Source organism: Myodes glareolus, chromosome 5, assembly GCF_982192425.1.
Source record: "Myodes glareolus chromosome 5, mMyoGla1.1, whole genome shotgun sequence".
Lineage (NCBI taxonomy): Eukaryota > Metazoa > Chordata > Mammalia > Rodentia > Cricetidae > Myodes > Myodes glareolus.
In genome coordinates this window covers 18328733-18349525 of record NC_142030.1, presented here as the reverse complement: position 1 = coordinate 18349525, position 20793 = coordinate 18328733, and the positions used below count along the sequence as shown (strand labels likewise).

General features: G+C 36.6%; 1 protein-coding gene across 13 annotated transcripts in view; it reads right to left on the bottom strand.

The window, feature by feature from the left end:
* Positions 1 to 20793, bottom strand: part of Cep170 (centrosomal protein 170) — an 89875-nt gene that overhangs the window by 26300 nt on the left and 42782 nt on the right. For 10 of the 13 annotated variants that reach the window (XM_048436428.3, XM_048436429.3, XM_085687651.2 and 7 more), the window contains 3 exons: positions 8348 to 8497; positions 5603 to 5723; positions 2604 to 4424 (listed from right to left, as the gene is read on the bottom strand). In XM_048436428.3, the coding sequence (XP_048292385.2) occupies positions 2604 to 4424; positions 5603 to 5723; positions 8348 to 8497 (2092 nt within the window). The remainder of the gene's footprint in view (positions 1 to 2603; positions 4425 to 5602; positions 5724 to 8347; positions 8498 to 20793) is intronic. The other 3 variants (XM_048436421.3, XM_048436427.3, XM_048436425.3) reach the window with 1 other exon arrangement.

Sequence of the window (20793 nt, the reverse complement as noted above, 5' to 3'; positions counted from 1 at the left end):
TGCTGCTTTCATAACAGAGTATAGCTTTTAGAGACATGATCCTGCTGTATAGTGCAAATCTGGGGCACATTAAGGAGCCCAGGCTAGCCTAGACTGCAGCTGGTTAACTGCTTTATTTTCATAACTTAGGGCCCTTAATTTTAAACACCAAAATCTCAAATAAAATAAACTTGGGGTATTTCCATTGTTACCAAAAGAATATGGGAGAAAGGTAAGTCATTAAACCCTTGGAAACAAATTATACCAGAGATGCATAAAAGAATGGCTACCAATGTTGCTAGACATTTCCAATCAACAATGCTTACCACATTAAATGAAAGAAAAACCTGCTCATGACTTAGTCCAAAATACTGAATCAAAATAATTGTTACACATGTTAATGTGGACAGTATAACAGGAGGTAGGTAACTTCAAGATCTTTAAAGTTTAAATGGAGAACAGAAACATTGATCAGTATGATTCCATGTTCTTTTAAGCCTTATTTTCTTCTCTTTTCCCACTCAAGATAATACAATTATTCTAAACAGAAATGTTATAGCATCAAAGACATTCAGTTGTTAAAACCAAACATAAATCTGTTAGTAATCATTCCATGCAACAACTATTTAGTATATTCTTCACTGACATGGACTGGCTAATACAATAGGATTTCAATGATTTAGTAAACAACACCCAAACTATTATACTGCATGGTCTCCTATGTCTACTCATAACAGACACTAGCTGTCTTCTGGAGGCTAGTATATAGTTCCAGTTCTTTACAGTACAGTAACAAAAGCTAGTAATAAAAGCCCTGGATTCTCATCTTGTCCTGATATTTGACCAGGGCAGGTTATTTCACATCCCCAGTTCCCCTCTTAAATTCCATGACTGCAATTATGTAATATCTGACTACTTAGTAAAAAGAATAAAAGTAACAATTTTCCCTTGAGAATTTAATTAAGGAATTCTAAGATTTTTGATTTGTTTTAGATAAAGAAAAGTGAGTATCAAGATCTATATTCAAAGCAGAAATCAAATATATAACATGAAATCTTATACTTGTTTCTCGGACTTGCCAAGTGGTCCTATTTAGACCACATCTTAAAAAAGCCCCTCATACTCAAGAATAAGGAATAAAGCTGGATTGTCCACATGGAAAGAGCGAGTCATTCAGCAGAGAAGAAGGCACTTCATGCTTCTTGCTAACACACAGCTTACATCACGGCTCACGTCAGGATGCAAGGAAACGTAAATATGTTAATGTGCTTGAATGGGGGTGAAGTAGTAAAACAAGCAGTGTTTCAGAGGAAATCAGAGTACACACCAGAGAACACAGCACAAAGGGAAGGAACTGAGAAGATCCATAAGAAACAAATAACAATACCTAGCAATTAATTAATAGTTGGTTAAAGACTGACATGTGGAAGCAGACCAGAATAACAAAGAAAATGTCATTCATCCTCCAGGAAGCGTGACTGTATTCTCTAGCTTCAGTCTACATCGATCCTACCAGAGTCTACGACTGTCATTATCAAAGCCCCTGACCAATGGAGATGGAAAGAAAATAAGAGTGGATGAAAGCAGCAGTAAAAAAACAAAAACAACCCTCCCAACACTTACAAAATACTACTTGTTTTGAGTCATGGAGGATGTATTATAAATCAAGCAAAAATAAAAGAAAGATTATATACCAATGTTCCTCCACTTTTAACTCAAGACTTAGGCTCACTTAGCTTGCTGGAAAAGAATCATAAACCTTCAAGTCTTCAGTCGGTCTACCCTTCCTGGCCTTTTCAGCCACACCCACATAAGTAGTTGATTGTGAGGTAATAAGAACACATTTATTACATGAGAATACACACAAAGCTATCTGTCTCACTGCTGTGGTCACATACTCTCAGTGGCTTCAGCTTAAATACAAATAAGCCAACAGCACTTCAATACTGGCAGACTGTATGTACTGATTGCAATTATATTCAGTTAGGTAATTACTACAGTTAAATGCTACAACAGGACTTTGTGAGATAATGCTCACAATTAATTAGCCTTCCAATTTAGTTTAACCCACATATGATTAATGATTGTTCCATGAATCCACTTTCTTCCACTGAAATAAGTGAAGAGTTAATTTTCAAGAGCTCCAACCACAAATGTAAGTATACAAAACATAAAATATATGTATTACTTATTTTATATAAATAAATATACATATATATTTACTCTTTAAATCAGTGATTTATTTCCAAAAGGACTGAAAAAAGGTATACTGCTTCTCTTTGGGTTCAGAAGACACTTGAAATTTCTGATTTTAGAAGCATAACATTATTTTTAAAATAGACAGTAATTCTTAATATAATTCTGACAAACAAATTTAACTATTATCAAATAAAAAAATTAAAGCTCCTAAATCTGTTCAGCTATTTTGAAATCACTACTTTGTCTAAGACTTTAATTGGAAGTACACTGACTTCTGAATTTTGCATTTTAATGGAGGGGACATTAACCCTCTAATCTTAACCTTATTTTTGAATGATTTTGCTAAAAGAGCTAGAAATTTAATTTTAAATAAAGATCCCACACAGAGAACATGCTAATGTTATTAGAAATCTGGATCCAATTACCTGAAGGAGAGCCATGAGTGGAGGTCATGCTTTTGACCTTGGAGTCTGATAGCCTCGAGATACTGTTGGCTCTAGTTCTAGGCGAAAATTTATCTGACGGCACTAATCTGGCTCCACTCCTAATGATGGCTTCTGCAGTGCGGGAAGAGGCACTACTTCTTGATATTGTTGCTTCAGAATCACTGCGGGCAGATAATGAGCCAAGTCTTGTTCTTCGAGGCTGAGCCAATAAATCAATTCGAGAGATGGTTCGCCTTCCTGTGGGTGGTTTTGATGTGGAACTTGTGGTGGACACTTCAGAGGCAACAGATGCTTTGTCAGCATCAGCAAGTTCACTGTCGGAAGCTTCACCAAGCCGGGCTCGGCGCAGAAGGGAAGTCCTGGTGGGCCTTGGCCTTGGGAGAGTGGTAGATTTACTTGACAAACCAGAGGCAACAGGAGAAGTCTTAGACTTTGTTCCTTTACCTCCTTCCAGTTTGGAATGTACACTGTGCTCATCAGCTGAGGTGAGTGGAGTCCTCCCATGAGGTTTGCAGGAGTATGTTTCCTGGTCAGATGACATGATGTCAGAGATAGCAGAATGAGGTACACTAGAGGTCTGGTCATCATCTGTTAAGTCTACAGAAGGCTGCCGGATTCTTCCACTGGACTGGACAAATTTCCGACCATCTGCTCTTGCACCTATATCTGTAGAGCGGCTTTTTGCTTTCTTTTCAATTTTCTCCCTAGTGCCTGACTTTGTAGCATCTTTGGAAGGGGAACTCGTGGAACACCTGTCTTTATAGAGGCTAGTGAAACTCTTCCGCTTTTGTGTGGACTTTCTTTCTGTCTCTCCAGTAACCAGACTAATTGTACTGGCTGTGTCAACATCAGATTCTGGTGAAATAGAATTGTCTCTATTGTAACTAGGAGTATCTGGGCCTTCATCAGTTTTATTATTATCTTCACGCAGTTTAGCTTCTAGAAAAGCCATCACTGCTTCCGTGTCTTTTAGAATCAAGGTTGTGTCCATGCTAGAGTCAGTATCCAAAGAGTCGCTTCTTTCTCGAAGTCTGTTTGCAGATGCCAAGGCTAAGGAAGTGGGAGTAGAGCTCTGCTTGTTGATATGGGGAATGAGCTCTATGGGTATGTTTGAGCTGGGCTTTTCTATGGTGAAACTCCCTTGACGCACTAACGACTTTGAGGACTCTTTCTTGTCTCCTTTGCAAGTCTGACTTTTTGGAATTTCCTCAGCTTTTCTTCTCTTGCTTTCATTTTGCATAACCCTTTCTCCCTTGCTTGTAGAATGTCCTGAAATTCTTTCTACAGGCTGGGACTCTTGCTTAGAAGACTCCTCCCTATATTTATCTATGTGGCATGAAGCACTTTTTGAAGACAGTTTAGGAGTCCACTGGGCCTGCTCCTTCTGTTCCTGTTGTTGTTGGATTTTAGCTAATGTTTGTTTTACCAAAGAAGTTTCTTTATCAGCCTCACTCTTCTCCTTGCTAGAAGAGCTTCCTGAGTGAAGGAGAGCTTTATTGTCTCCACCAGCTTTAGGAATCTCACCATTGACTGCCCTGTTCATTTGACTCAGGCTTCTGTCTGCATCATGCTTCTCGTGCTGGGGTACCTGGGCAGCGGCTTCTTTTTCCTGCAGTTCCGTATCTTGCTTCTCTCCTATCTCTGACCTCTGTGTTACCACCTTTGCTCTGGAGCTTTCCAGAGGCTTTTCTTCATTTGGGAGCTGGGGAAGAGTTCGCCTCTTTCTCTCTCCTTGACTAGCCAAGGAAGTTGCAGAGCTAGCACTTCTCAGTGAAACACCAACTTCACTAGCATCTGTCTCTATGAAATAAAAACACCAAAGTAGGAATTCATTACAGCAAAAAGATATAAATATAAAAAGTGTCAAATTATACTACATTTTGAGCGATAAGTCTAAAAATAGCCTCGGTATGAAATGAATGCCATCACTTCAGGAAATCTGTACTTCCTGAGGGGGGCACTTTAGCCCTTACAAGGCATGAAAAGAAATCCGTATCAATAAAAAATGTGAGAGTAGTAAAAAAAAGTAGCAGGATATGTCATAATTTTATATACCAAGGGACTTTTAAACTGTAATCATCTGGTATATTAAGGCAGCTTATAAAAGTAAAAGACTACTTTCCTTCTTTTCAACTTAGTAGGTCTCAATGAAAAAACAATACTTTGAAGCAACAATATAGAGACAAATTTGATAATATTAAAAAAATTTTGAGGGGATCTATAAGTTTGTGTTTACTTCTGTAAAACTAAATATAAAAAATTTAAGTATAAATTGACAGTTTAGAATTCTATATATTTATAGGTATAAGATGACATTATTGCTTATGAACACAGTGAAAAATAATTAAATCAGTTCTTTGATAACTTAATATATAATATAAATTCATATATAAAGCTCATCTAGAAATTATCACTTATCTTTAGTTTATGATTACATTGTAATGATAGTTGCACATTTTCTAAGAGACTGGCATATCAAGAAGGGTATTTTTTAACTGAAAAGCAAAACCATGAAGCTTTAAAATTATACTTGAATAGCAAAAAAATTTACAATAAAAAACAGAGTGTTGGAAAATGAACTACCAAATCTTAGTAAGTATCCTTTTGCCTTTGGAAGATTAAATTTATGAGCTACATGAAAGTTTTTGAAGGGAAAAGGACTTGGGGCCAGGTCGTACAGCAGAGCACTGTGCATAACATAAAAAATGAGCTCCTCAGTTTACCTCCAACACTGTGGAAAGAGATAGGCTTTATTAGTTAGATACTTTCTACTGCTTATATTTCCCTAAAATACAAAATATTAATTAAAGCCTAGCATTTACTTAAAGTCAACATATTGTTCAAACATGAGAATATATGAATATGTTCATTTAAGCTTATTTACATAAGTTTAGCTTGTTTCTTTCTAAGACACATGATCTATTTATAAAGAAGACAGAAAAAGTAAAAAATGGAGGAGGATGAGAAAAAAAAATTACCGTTTTCTACAGTTGCAGACAATTCCATTAACCTGTCTTCTGGATCATGTCTTGTGTGATTAGCAGCCAAACTAGCCCATTGTGACACCCAACGTTTGCTTCCAGATGAAGCTACCCCTTCCTAAACAAGGAAAACAGAGTGAGACAATGCAGCATTCCTGTCAACGCTGATTGTCATGAAAGAGACCTTCATTCAGTCACATCATGTGACTCTGAAGCCATGTCTGAAGCTCAGCTTGTTATGCTTCATATATCTAAGAGGAAGATTCTCTAACTGCCCCTTTCAACCAGATTTTACCATCACTGAATTCTGTGTATCATTTCCTGTGATTCTTATACAGTAACAGTGCCAGGCCCACCCCAGAAGCTTACAGTTTACATATCACAGCTCTGCAGCTAGCCCAGTGGAGCCAGGTTTAATCCATTAAAAGGAACAACAGAGAGGATAAAGAGCTATTGAAGCACCTGCTAGTCCTCTACTCTCTAAAAAAAAATCAGGCAGACTCCGACTTTCAGGAACTATCAAATATGCTAGGACAAGTCTTAATATATTTCAAGAACCCAAAGCCTGAGCCTCTTATGGTATTTAAGCTGAAAATAACTCTATCAGTTTTTCTATATCCAGGCTGAACTCAGACCCATTTGTGTTTAGATTTGTCTTTTAGACAAATGCTTTTAGAACCCTTCTAGTGAAGTGTATAGGTTCCTTAACCCATGAACACAACACCCTAGCATTTCTTAAGACAAGGGTAATATAAATATTGTATCTCTCAACCCATAATCAGAGGTGAGAACAACTGGTGAAGTAAAAAAGGGGGGGGATGCTGGGAGTATCCAGCTCTGTGGAAGAGCACCTGCCCAGCACAAAGGATCCCTAATAGTACAAACAAAAAGAGACACCTCTCCAAATCTTAACTCAGGAATTCACACAAAAACTGAAATGCCAATAGGAAATGGAAAACAACAACATAAGGTTTATTTTGAACTATTTAAAACATACCTTATTAAAAAAAGAAAGAAACCCAAGTTACTGTGTTAACTATGAATAGGCTAAGGTTGGATACTTATAAAGTAATGATTTCATATAAATAATACACTGTATGGTTTCAAGAATAGATTAAAACAGTCAAGTACAGAGATTGATGTATTTAGACAAAAGGACACCAAAGCTATCTGCCTTCTTGAACTCCCTTCCAAGGTCCTGCAGTACCTGTCCACAGCTCTGAGCACTACAGAGAGCTCAGAGCACATCACCCTGTACTATGCTGAAAAATCCTCAACAGGGTGGTCTTGGGATAGGTGTTTCCCCAAACAGGTGGTTTTACATACTTAGGATATGCCGTTTTGTGTTATAATGGTCTGTCGTGTGACAGCTGCGAAGGTGGGGACTTATTAGAGCTATATGAATTTTACTTGGCATGGATTAAGGAAGAGAGAAGAGGGAACATAAAGTAATTCACAAAAACCTTTCCCTGAATTTATCAAAATATCAACACACTACCTGATATTACTATTAACATTACCTGTTTTCAGGGTGTAAATTAAAAAGAAACAACAAATTTCTCTAAAGGGGAAATAAAGAACACTAAAAAGCTTTGTAATTGCTTTGACAATTTTCAGATAATAGCAAACCACTGAGGAATAGTTTTAATACTATTCAATAAACATACCTGTTTCTAAAGATATTTAATTTGTAAGACTATAAATGAAATAGTGTTATATAACATGATTTTTAATTTATATTTACCCACCATTCACTTATAACTAACTCTTTTCCTAAAAGAAACATAATCTTAAGAGTAAGATAACAAATTAAGAAAGTGAGGTCAGGCGAGGAAGTGGCTCAGTGATTCTGAACACTTGCTGTACAAGTCTGACAACTGGAGTTCAAATTCCCAGCAACCACATAAAAAGCTGGGTATGGCTATGTGTGCCTGAGGAAAGTCCCTGTCCTAAAAGAGTAAGGTGGAGAGTTAATAGAGGAAGACACTTGTGTGCTTCTCTGGCTCTCACATGCACGCACAACACACACATACAGACATACAAATAAATGCACGTACGCAGACATGCACGCATCCACCTACCTCTCTCCCCCCAAAAATAAATAACCAAAGTTCAAATTCCGGCTCCACAAATGACAACATTTAAGACCACAGCAAGGTTAATTTCTATGCTTTGCATTTTTCCTAATTCGTAAAACAGCCTGAAGGCTTCCTTCCATTGAAAGTTGCTGCCTATTATCTGAACAAATAATACTTCCAACTCATACAAATATTTCATATTTTCCTTTTCTACAGAAAATGGAGTGGAAGTTTGAAGTCATGGCTATGTCAATCAAGCTATCCTCAGTTGTCCTCATTGCAGCCTGGCTCGCACCACACGGCACTCACTGCAGTGCTTAAGCTGCACCTTTCGCATGTTTCCTGAGCTCGGTCTTTTACAGCCAAACACATACCTCTTAAAAAGCCTAAGTAGTGCGTATTTCTGTTTTTCCTCATTGTACTACTTACAAAAAGGGGAATATAATTTATTACTTTTTTTTTTCCTGAATTGTGATTATTCTCCTAACTTTGAAAGAATAATGAAAACTAAGAACTAAACCAAAACTGCTTTAGGTTTTCATTCAAAATAAAAAGTCAAAATTTAGTTTTTGAAGTATTTTACAAGGGGAGATCTATATCAACACTTAAATTACTTCTAAATGGTAAGAACTTACATTTTATGCATATAAAAAGAATCGCATACCTCTGAGTTATGAAACCCAGGTGTGCTGAATGGCTTTCTTTCTTCCATTACTACTGAAGCAGAGTTGATAGCCCAATCTTTAATCAGACTTTTATGCTTTTCATTGATAATAGGCCTACTATAATCCTGATTGTCATCTACTCCAAATACCTAGGAGGAAAAATTTATTTCACAATGAAAATGAAAGTGTGGGTACCAGGTTAGTATGTGAACATCATCAACAGCATCAGAAGCAAATAAAAATATCCTAAATAACCTCACCTAGCAATTTCAGAAACAGGAGAATTTAATGACAGGATGACTCCCCAGCTGGACTGGACAGGAAGCCAACAGCTACAGATGTGGCTATCCTTTTTAATAGTTAGCAAATACTCTAATTGATAGAGGGAAATATTCAGAACACTACATTAGATTTGTTGAATGATTTAATGATTCTAAGCACTACAATCATAAGAGTCCGGAAAGATCTTCAGCATGCTTTAAGCTTGTTTCTTGTTTCTATTCTGGAGAAGCACATTAAAAAAAAAAAAAAAAAAGAAATACATGCCTCCTCTTTATTTGCTTTTTTACTAAAAAAGTTTCATGAACATATATCACTTACATTTATACATGTAATTTCCTAAGGTGCCAAAAAAAGATTTTATTGCTGATTGTCACAAAGTACAAAGTTTGAAATGCAGGTTCTTGGTCTACTCACATAGATCATCAATAAGTAAATGACTGTCAATGGTCAACACTTTAAAAAGTTCTCAACACAGAGACAATAGTCATACGATTATATTTTCCCAACAAGAAAGACTACAGACTTTGTTATTTTCCAGCACATAAAAAAACCTGGATATAATACTTTGCCAACAAATTGGAATAAAGCAATAGCTAATTACATTTACCATTTTATTTTAATATTCAAAATGAACTTGGTTCAACTGAATGGATAAATGTCCCTTAGACTTACTCATTACTCTTACTGTATGGGGCATTGATCATTACAATCAGAAAAATAGGCCCTTGAAGTAGCAATCTACAGAAATGGCCTTTGAAATCTTCATTTCCTACAAGAGAAAACCACTTCCAGTGGTCCCGACTCTTTTCATGCTGATGTATCTACAAATATGTAGGACAGTATTTATAGCTACACTGGGACACATGAAGCCCACAGGTTGTAGATTGGAAATTGATGGTCATATAAATCTGATAAATTCTGAACTGTGAATTTAGTAGAGACCACATCTCTAAATCCAGTGAAATATGTAAATTTTTACCAGTAAGCATCTTTATTGCTTAATTTAAATGCAGTTTTTTCAAGAATTTGATTAGAATTATTATTTCTTTAAAAACAAGTTGAACATTACTAACTTAAGTTAAATGAAACCATTAATAGTACATGGAATACAGGATATAGACGGGAATAAATAAAAATACTTTCTTTGCTTCATCCTGCTAAACATCAGAGTGAACTAAGCAATTAAAGCAAAGAGACAAAAAGAGTATACCTGCGTCGTGTTGACTTTACCCTGATTTGTAAGGAAAGCAACATTAGAGCTTAAGTGGCTTTGAATCTTTTGTCAAATAGTTCACTACAATTATTGGTTAGTTATTGTGATATTACCAGAAAAAGTAGTAACTCAAATTTGACGTAAAATAACCATATATGATTCCTTACGTTCTGCATCACTGTGGCATGTCAATTTATAGTTTCTGATTTGGTTAACGGAATCAGACATAAATTTAACTTCTTAAAATACAATCGCCAGTTTCCAATAAATATGGTAAACCTCTTCAAAATACTGCTAATAAAAATGACTTGGACATTTCATTATTAGATTAGTATTTTGAAAATGTAACAAATTATACCCAGGACTGTGCTCTCATGGGAATTGAAGGCAATGGAACTCCCAGCGATTTTCTTCACATTCCCTTTAAAGTACCGTCTGTTAGAGAATTGCCAATTTCTTTCTATACAGGTAGCAGGGCAGGAAAAATTCCAGTGGGATAAAAAGCTTTGAGATTTCACTTATGATTTGTTAACAATTGAGGCAATCTCATAGTGTAGTCCAGACTGACCTAAAACTCACTATTTATCTCACCTCAGCTTCTCAAGTGCTGTAATTACAGGCATGAATAAGACACCATGGCTTATTAAAAAACACATTAAAAAATATGAGTAAGATAGCAATGACTAGTCTACCTTAAACTAGCATGCATTCGTGTCTCACAGACATTCGCTTGTGACAGCTTGCATGAGGAAACACAGTGCAGTCAGTTACACTATCTATATGCTCGGAGGCATGCATGTTTTTTGCATTTCTAAAGTACACATTTTGACTCGCCCAGAGTGGTAATGAACTCCACAACCTAAGAGGGCTAAAAAAAAAAAAAAAAAGGAAAGTGAGTTTAACACAGCTTTTTGCTGTTTGCTAGGACATGCTGTAGAGAGATTTCCTGTTTCAGCAATAGCGGCAGAAAAAAAGCCGTGTCATTTTAAAACGCGGCTTCCTGAGCTGTGCCGCCAGTGCAAACTCTGGCTTTAAAGCATTTCAACGGCTTTTATGAGACTGGATGTTTGTGTGCCTGCTCTGATTCGGGAAGAAAAGTACTCTGAAACTATGCCAATGGCTCAGCACTCCCAGCCTGGGCAGACTGTGGGATCAGGCTTAGGCAAGTCGGAGAGCATGGTGGATTCCTGCCACCATACAGAGAGATGTTTCCAGGCTGCACAGTGCTCTCTGCGTGTCAGATTTGGATGTAACTTGGATGAAAAGCGTTTCTGTGTTACACGCTCAGTCTCAGAGTTAAACTGCTGAGTGCGGCTCCTACCTGGTGGCCCCAGAGCTAACAGAAATAGTACATTCACCATTTTGAAATTGAGGAGGTGGAGCCAACATCCAGAGCAGCCAGAGGCTCTGCAGCTCATAGGCACAAGCGGCTCCACCATATTGGACTGGGCATGGCAAGCCGGCAGTACCTGTTTTTGACCTAGGAACGTCACAGCTTAAATTCTTAAGTGCTTAGCGATTTAAAAGTGCAAAGCAAAAAATGTTTCTGGACAGTAAAAAATTACTGGTTCACAATAGGACAGATTCAGACATAAAAGACCTCTAAATGGGTCATAGTGTTGAATGACTGTATGTAGGCTTGGGAGAGAGAAGAAAAAGAATATAGAGAATAAAGTTAATGTCTTAAGAAAAAGGTAAAGTCTTTAAAGAGACAGAGTACCGATAGTTATAGATTAAAAGAAATAAAGGAAAATAGGCCACGTAAAAATGGAAAATTCATGAAGAGTCTGGATTCTTTGTATTATTGTGCTTTCTTTGAATCCTTTGACTGTAAAGGAGCTAAGTACAGAGAGACATTTCATTATATGGGCTGCCAAGCAGAACCAGAATGGATTTCATAAGGGTATTATGACTTCAGAATTTGGGTCTAAGGACATGATGCTTTGGAGAGTGTCTTCTTTTATTTTCACAGAGGATGAAACCCTGTGGACTGCTTCTATCCCAATATGGTATGATAGACCACGCCCTCCTGAAAGGTTGCTGTGAACACCCTCAAAAAATTACTTCGTTAAACTGCCGACTGAGATGAACCTGGCACACAGGTTATACCATGAAAGACCTTATTAACAGTGCCCCCATACAGCAGGAAGAAGTTTGGAGAGAAATTACTACGCCCATATTCCCAAATATTGTTTATAAATGTTCTTTTACATTTAAAGGGGGATATGATATAGATATGAATAATTTGCATTGGTATCGATTTTAAGGCCAATTTTGTTATATGTATATGTATTTCTGGTATTGATTAAGGTATTGTGATTGTGTAGTTCATTTTAAAATATAATGTATTATTAGGAAATATAGATTGTTAATGGATAATCAATAATAGTCAAGCTTGTAGTAATGTTAGATTTTCTAGATATATAGAGATATATTTTAGTTAGATAGGCATTCTTCATATCTTTCAAAGACTATAGAATATGGCATTTAAAATGTTTTAATAACTTAGGGCTTCTCATGACAATGAGACACATCTGCTACTGACAGCACCAATCTACTTCAAGAGGAAGATGGGCATCAAAGAGGCTCCTTATGGAGTTTCTTAGCCATTTGGGCAAGAAACTGCTCTTTCCTGGACTGTTGCATAAACTGGACACAGAGAACCCTCAGAGGGAGGACTGCTGAACTTCCTAAAGGTGAGATGGTCTTTCGGGGTTCCTGATTCATGAAAGAGTCTGCAAGACATTCTGCAGGGCACAGCAGATAGTGACTGAACTGCCTTTGGAATTTCCTGCTTCATGGAAATGTCTGCTGGATACCATGGGCCTGAAGATGGATGCCCCAATGGTACAGAACTCTGAGTGACTGTCCAGGAAGTGAGATGTCTCTGTCATTTCTAGAGTTTGGAAGTTGTTTATTTCTTGTTTGCTTAGGTAATATTATATCCATCTGGAGTCTTTGATGGAGTTGAAGAATGGACAGTTATAGTTTTCTTTAGTTATGATAAAAGATAAAATAGATATAAATATTGTAACTGTAATTCTTGCTTGAGAACTGTTTTGTTATATGTAATTTACTATGTTAAAGTTAAAGCCTTTCTTTTTTGCTTAAACAGAAAAGGGGAAATGATGGAGGAGGGTTATCTGTCTATGTGTTACTTTCATTGGTTAATAAAGAAACTGCCTTGGCCCTTTGATAGGACAGAAAATTAGGTAGGTGGAGTAGACAGAACAGGATGCTGTGAGGAAGAAGGCAGTGAGGCAGTCGCCATGATTCTCCTCTCCGAGACAGATGCAGGTTAGGATCTTTTCTGGTAAGCCACCTCATGGTGCTACACAGATTACTAAATATGGGTTAAAGCAAGATGTGTGAATTAGACAATAAGAGGTGAGACTAATGGGCCAGGCAGTGTTTAAAAGAATACAGTTTCCGTGTAATTATTTCGGGTGTAAAGCTAGCCGAAACTGGGTGGCGGGTGGGAACGCAGTCCACTGCTCCTTTTCTACAAATGGTCTAGAATCTGAGAGTGCCTCAAACACGAAGAACGAATTCATAAGATTTTCCATCTTTCATTCTAGACTGTCACCAGGAGATTTCATCCATATGCACATAACTATTTGATTTACCAACTGTACAAAAAGTAGCTTACCTGTCATCATGGACAGCTCAAGATACTTCAAAAGCAGTCTGTCTGTCTTAAGCTCATTATTTTCTCTATGCCCTACTCTATTTGGTGCCTACTACAACTTCAAACTTGTTCAAAACAAAATCTCTCTCCTTTAGCCAGGAATTCTTTAGGCTGGAGAAAGACACACACCTGTCTAGTATCCTTCCTTACTACAAGAGTCACAGAAACAGACACAACGGGAGCTCTTTGGGATCTGACAGATTACTGAGGTAACTCTCATATATTCGAGGGGAAGAATGACATCCACACGCTATTTACTGCTGTCTCCTTGATCCAGAGAGATCCGCACCCTGGGACACCTGGGACTGATCCCTCCAACACACTCTAGTATTGGGGAAAGAGGAGAGCACCTTTCACTCCACAATACTGCATATCTCACAGAACACAGTCTCAGGCTTCACTCAGAATATGCACATACCATATTCACTGTAGAATTCTCACCTACACCTCAGTGGCTACTCTAAGTAATTAAAACAACTGGCTACTGAGGCATGGTATTTATTAAATGTACAATACGGTGGACACTACAGGAAACTTAAAAGTCTGTATGACTTAGTCCTACTAGGTCTAATACACCCCCGCCCCCAGAACTTTAGAACCATACAGAGGCACTCCATTATTAAACCAACACCTGTGAATACCAGACTTTTAGATTCTGATCTCAACTTTGGATTAACATAAAAGAAAGGAATCCTCCAGATAAAACAGACTGTTATATACAACACAAGTGAAGCCCATGACTTTGCTTTTTCCATTACTAGGCTATTATTTAAAAGTACAAACTATAGAGTTCAGCGCTTCAAACCTTTCAATTCAAAATGGTAATGGTGGGGCTGGGGACTAGTGGTACTTCTATTAAGTAGCTGATTTTTTTATAGTCTATGGATATTTATGTCCCACCTATTAAACAAGTACACAGGTCAAAATTATACATGTTAATATTAGATATAGGAGACTGGTTCATTGTAACAGAAAACAGAGCTCAATGTGAAAGGAGGAGGAAAAGGGAAAAACTATGTTATAATTAAAACAACACAAATGAAGACAAAATGAGAATTTCATTGCATAATACTTAATTTATTAAATTAAAAATAGAACTGAGGGTATAGATAAGTGGCAAAATGCATATCTAACATGAATGAGGCCCAGTGCTAAAAAAGTCCTAATCAATTAAAATTTAGAATCCACCTTCTCAAAGAAATGTGGAAGATAATAATGAACACCAAGCTTTTGTAGGCTTATACTAATTAAAGGATGGTGAAGCACTAAGATTTTAATCCTAATGAGGTATCAAAATAAATAAAAACACAGTCGAGTTTTAGACCAGAATAATTTTTCCACAAAGAACAAGATCCTGCTGGCTAAGTCAAATGGGGTTTCTATAAATTAAATCATTAGTACAGGGTCCCACACCTAATAAAAGAACATTTAAGAAACAATCCATTTTGGCTATCCTGGGTTTTTTTGCTTTTCCATATAAGTTGAGTATTGTTCTTTTGAAGTCTGTGAAGAATTTTGCTGGGATTTCGATGGGTACTGCATTGAATCTGCGGATTTTTTTTTTTTTTTTTTTTTGGTAAGACTGCTAGTAACTTCTGGAGGCATCATGATCACTGACTTCAAACTCTACTATAGATCTACAATACTGAAAACAGCCTGGTATTGGCATTAAGAACAGACAGGAGGACCAATAGAATCGAATTGAAGATCCAGATATTAATCCACACACCTACAAACACCTGATTTTTGACAAAGGAGCAAAAAATATCAAATGGAAAAATGAAAGCATTTTCAACAAATGTTGCTGGCATAACTGGATATGAACATATAGAAAAATGAAAACAGATACATATCTATTGCCATGCACAAAACTAACTCAAGTCCAGATGGATCAAAGACTTCAATATAAAAGCAACCACACTGAACCTCATAGAAGAGAAAGTGGAAAGTACACTTCACTTGAACACATTGGCATTTCCTAAAATATAAATCACTTCCTAAATACAACCCCAGTAGCACAGACACTGAGAGAAACAATAAGTGGGACCTCCTGGAACTGAAAAGCTTCTGTAAAGCAAAGGACACAGTCAACAAGACAAAATAGCAGCCTACAGAACGGGAAAAGATCTTCACCCACCCCACATCAGACAGAGGTCTGAACTCCAAAATACACAAAGAACTCAAGAAATTGGCCATCAGAATAACAAATAATCAAAAAAAAATGAGGTAAGGTACAGACCTAAACAGAGAACTCAACAGAGGAATCTAAAATGGCTGAAAGACACTTAAAGAAAGGCTCAGCATCCTTAGTAATCAGAGAAATGCAAATCAAGACAACTCTGAGATTCTATCTTACACCTGTAACAATGGCCAAGATCAAAAACACTGATAATAACTTATGCTGGAGAGGATGTAGGGTAAAGGAATACTCCTTGATTGCTGGTGGAAGTGCCAAGTGGTACAGATTGCAGCATTATTTGTAATAGTCAATTTGTAATTAGTGCCCCTCAACCGAAGAATGGATAAGGAAAATGTGGTACATTTACACAATGGAGTACTACACAGCAGAAAAAATAACAACATCTTCAATTTTGCAGGCAAATGGATAGATCCAAAAACATCACACTGAGTGAAGTAACCCAGACCCAGAAAGACAGTATCATATGTATTCACTCATAAGTGGTTTTTTGACATAAAGCAAAGAAAAACCAGCCTACAATTCACAACCTGAGAGAACCTAGACAACAAAGAGGACCATAAGAGAGACATACCTGGATCTAAACTACATGGGAAGTAGGAAAAGACAAGATTGAGTAAATTGGGAGTGTGGGGATCATGGAAGAGTGTAGAAGGGGAGGGAAGAGGATAGGAGGGAAGCAGAGAAAAAAAATATAGCTAAATAAAAACAATTTAAAAAAAAGTCAATCCTTGAAGAACTATGCTGAATTCCAAGGATATATTGTCAAAGAAATCAAAATGACCTTAAAAAGTTGGTTGGTTTTTTTTTTTTCTTTTGGTTTCTCGAGACAGTGTTTCTCTGTAGGTTTGGAGCCTGACCTGGAACTAGCTCTTGTAGACCAGGCTGGCCTCGAACTCACAGAGATTCACATGCCTCTACCTCCTGAGTGCTGGGATTAAAGCTGTGTGCCACCACCGCTCGGCCAAAAGTTTTGTTCTTAAATTTATAGTATGTTCCCAGGAAAATATAACTTAACTTTTAAAAAAGAAAAATACCTTAAAATTCAATGGAATAAATATACAGTAATTATTTAACACTGTGATTCTGTTATTTGTAACTAACTTTTCAAATGTAAAATTTAGAAAAGGTTGATACAAGAGCTCAGAATGGGTTATGAGAGACCATTTACCACTTAAGCAGTATATATAATACATATATAAATATATATTCTTGTTCACAGCATTGTTATCTACAAAGATAGACTCAAGCTCAACATCTGTCAATAGATGAATAGATAAAAAGTTCTATCATAGAATTAATTAAGATTTATGATAAAAAAAAAGAACGAGAAACAATGCATGTCACAACATAGATGAACCTTGAAGATAAAACTGGTTGGTCATAAAGGCCACATAAAGAATCTAAAATATCTAGACTAAATAAATGTATAGAGGCAGAAAGCAAATAGTTGCCAATGGGTTGGAAAATGGGAAGAGACTACTGAAATGCAGTTTCTCTATCGAGTAATGAACACATTCTGGAGTTAGGCAATGCACTCATCCCACAACAGTATGAATTACTACAGCTTCCAGACTGTACATTAATGTTTTACTTTTGAGAGCTGACGTTCCGCTAATCATCATTCTGCCTCAGCTTACTAATTCCTGGAGTTAGAGGTGTGTATTGTAACACCTAACTGAATTGCACAGTCTCTATGACTAAAATACCCAATTTTATGTTATGTGAATTTTATTTCAATTTTTAAAATAAGTACTACATAACCTTATCTTTTCCTTGGTGCATTTTTCTGAAGACCAAGAGTTTAACTTCTTTGTTATATAGTTAAATTACTTACTTATATAGTTAAAATTTCTAATTTGTCCACCTTTTTATGTATCACCTCATTAAATCTGGCTATTTATCAATGACTGTTTGTGCCAAACTGATTTTAAGCTGGAGGTGTTAGCTATTGGTAGAGCTCAGTAGGCCCTATACTCTTCCACTATATGGGTACTTTTACTGAAATTAACATATCCTCTTTTCTTCTGACCTAATCTCTATTCATTTACAGCTTTCAATACTATTAACTAGCTAAGCTTGTAACACAGACAGGACCTTTCAAGATCAAGATGTAAAAACTAGTTTTAGTTCATGAAAATAAAAAAGAATGCTTGGCAGTAGTGGCGCACACCTTTAATCGCAGAACTCAGGAGGCAGAGATGGGAATCTCTGTGAGTGTGAGGTCAGCATGGTCTACAGAGCAAATCCAGAACAGTAGTTACACCAAGAAACCCAGTCTCAAAACACCAAAAGAAAATAAAATATTTGGGTATCATGTTGAGTTTAACCAATCTATAAATTTACTGGAATTCATTAGCTAATATATCAAAGATCATATAAATATAGTCAATGAAAAAGTACACCAAACTTTTACACTCATGCTTTCAAAGATAGTTTTGTTCTACTACAAACCAAGAAAGATCATTCTAGAGATGGCAAGCAGAATTAAATCAGACAGAGGTTACTTCTATAGAGGAAAAAGAAACTACATGATAGATGCCCTGAGAGACAGTACAATCTAGTAGTTACTCTAGAAGCATCAGATAAAGCCTTTAAAGAGAATTACAAGAACGGAGTTCCTGTTTTAGTAAGACAAAATTGAGTTATAGAGGGGCTGGTGAGACAGCTAAGCAGATAAAGGCACTTGTTGTCGTGCATGACAACTTGAGTCCAATCCCATGAACTCAAAAGGTGAGAACTGAATCCCCCCAAGTTGTCTGTCCTCTAACTTCTACATTCATGTTCTCTCTCTCTCTCTCTCTTTTACACACACACACACACACACACACACACACACACAGATGTATGTGTTACTGAAATGGATGGTACTCATGGTTGTACAATGTTATAAATGTATTTAAAAACACTATACTATACACTTAGAATGGCAAACTATATATTTTTTACAATAAAAATATTCAAAGAATAAATAAGGTGAATTATGAAGAAATAGGCATGTAAGAATACAAGCACTTATTGGACTGAACATTAAGAGAAAAACTCTTCAAGCAGAAAAAAAATCAAGACTCCATAAAACAATAAACAAAAGGAAACAATCTATGAAATGTCAGACTTCTAACAGACAAATGAGTTCCCTCAGTCAGCTTTGAAAATTAGCATAGGATAGTTTCTTATACCCATGAAGGGAATGAAAATGGCTAAAAAGGTTTGAGAATTAGACAGAAAAGAAGTAAATAACTTTTCTTTTCTCAAAAATAAACCAACCAACCAAAAAAAAAGTGAAGGGGAAAAAACATTACCATCAAAATTCAAAATGTAGAAATCTATATGAAAGTCCTACAATAACATCTGAGGCTCTCTGAATTACTCTCTTGGTTTCCATACACATGTAGATTTTTAAGTGTATTCCAGTTTCTGCATCTATTTGGCTATGTCAATGCAAATTCTCTGTGGTGTGTTTATGTGTAAAAGTAAGTGTTCATGTAGACATGTGTATGTATGTATTCAGGTGCACATGCATGGGCACTGCACACAAGTGTGGAAGCCAGAGGTTATTACTGGATGTCTTCCTTAATTGCCTTTCACCTTAATTTCTGAGACAGGATCTCTTACAAAACTTGGAGTCTATTGATTAAGCTAGACTGATTGGCCAATGAGGTAAGACAGGAGGACCACCTATCTCTGCCCTGTCAACACGCCCCTCGCTCTGTGGTTACAGATGTGTGTATTGCCACTCCTGGTTTTATATGTTTGCTAAAGATCCAAACATAAGTCCTCATGCTTGTACAAAGTACTTTAGAGACAGCAACATTTCCAGTTCTTCAATTTTCTGATTCTGTATATAATGGTTTCCCTGGCTCTGATATAGATTTGATCCTGCTGTCACCATCAGGATTCAAACTGTCACTCTTGGATCCATATTCTCAGTACTGGCTTTCTGACTCACTGCTCTGTCCATTTTATTATATGGTGTTTCCTGTCTTGTTATTTATAGTCTCTTGAGTCTTTCCTTGGTCAAGAACTAGAACTAAGTAGACAATTTGCTAAGAAAGGGAATCTATAAATGTTGATATTTTTAATAAATCTCCACAAACTTCAGCATTAAAAAGAAAAAGTAGGAAGTCCTCAGTGTCATATTCAAGGAACTTCAATTCTCTCCAAAATTAACTGTGGTCCTCTGAACAAGACTTTTTCCTTTACTGATGATGCCCCAATCTGGCTACTCTTGCCCTTCACTTTCTGAATAAGACTGGTCTATTCTTTTTTGAAACTGTTATCCCTTTTACAGGGTTAATTGTGTATGCTGAAAAATAAGTCATCTGGCAGTTAAATCTAGTATTCATTGAGAATACTGAGGACAGTTCCTATAGCCATGGAGTTTGTAATTCTCTTTCCTCCTTAGGCAACTAAAGACAAAACCACAGAACTAGTAAAGTAATGATAATGCTTAGGATTAAGGTTAACAAGATGATAGTGTCTATGGAATGCTCTTTAGATTAGACGGCTTTAGCTGTTATATTAGATGGCTGAGGGAGCTACTGTAACATTTCCTTCAACATGTTAAACTTCTCAAAGCATTCAATATACTACATTAAATTTATTTATAATTGTATTCCACTATACTTATTTCTTGAGACAAAGAATACACAGTCTTTTCAATTCGAATAATCCTCTCCTCATGCAATGTCTGGCACACTATCAATGAAATAATTACTCCTTAAAAGGTGAAGTAAGAAAGGAAGAAGCTATATGGAAGTTTTTGGGTACCAAACAAATTCAGTTGGACAACAGATGCTCCAAATGTTATCACACATACTCAAACTTCAAAAGGGGACTGCAGATGACTGAGCATGTCTGTTTACTACTCTGATCCAAGGTGCTGCTTATGCCTCAGTATGGTTACTCTTGTCCTCCTTTTTCTCTGCATCTACAGGATACTTTGTCTTCTTCAGATATATGAATCCACTTCTCCATGTCTGCTCCCGCAAAACAAACTTTAAGCTGACCTGACTTTGGCTTCCATGTTTAAGCAGAGCTACTGGACTCTCAGCTCTCTTACTGT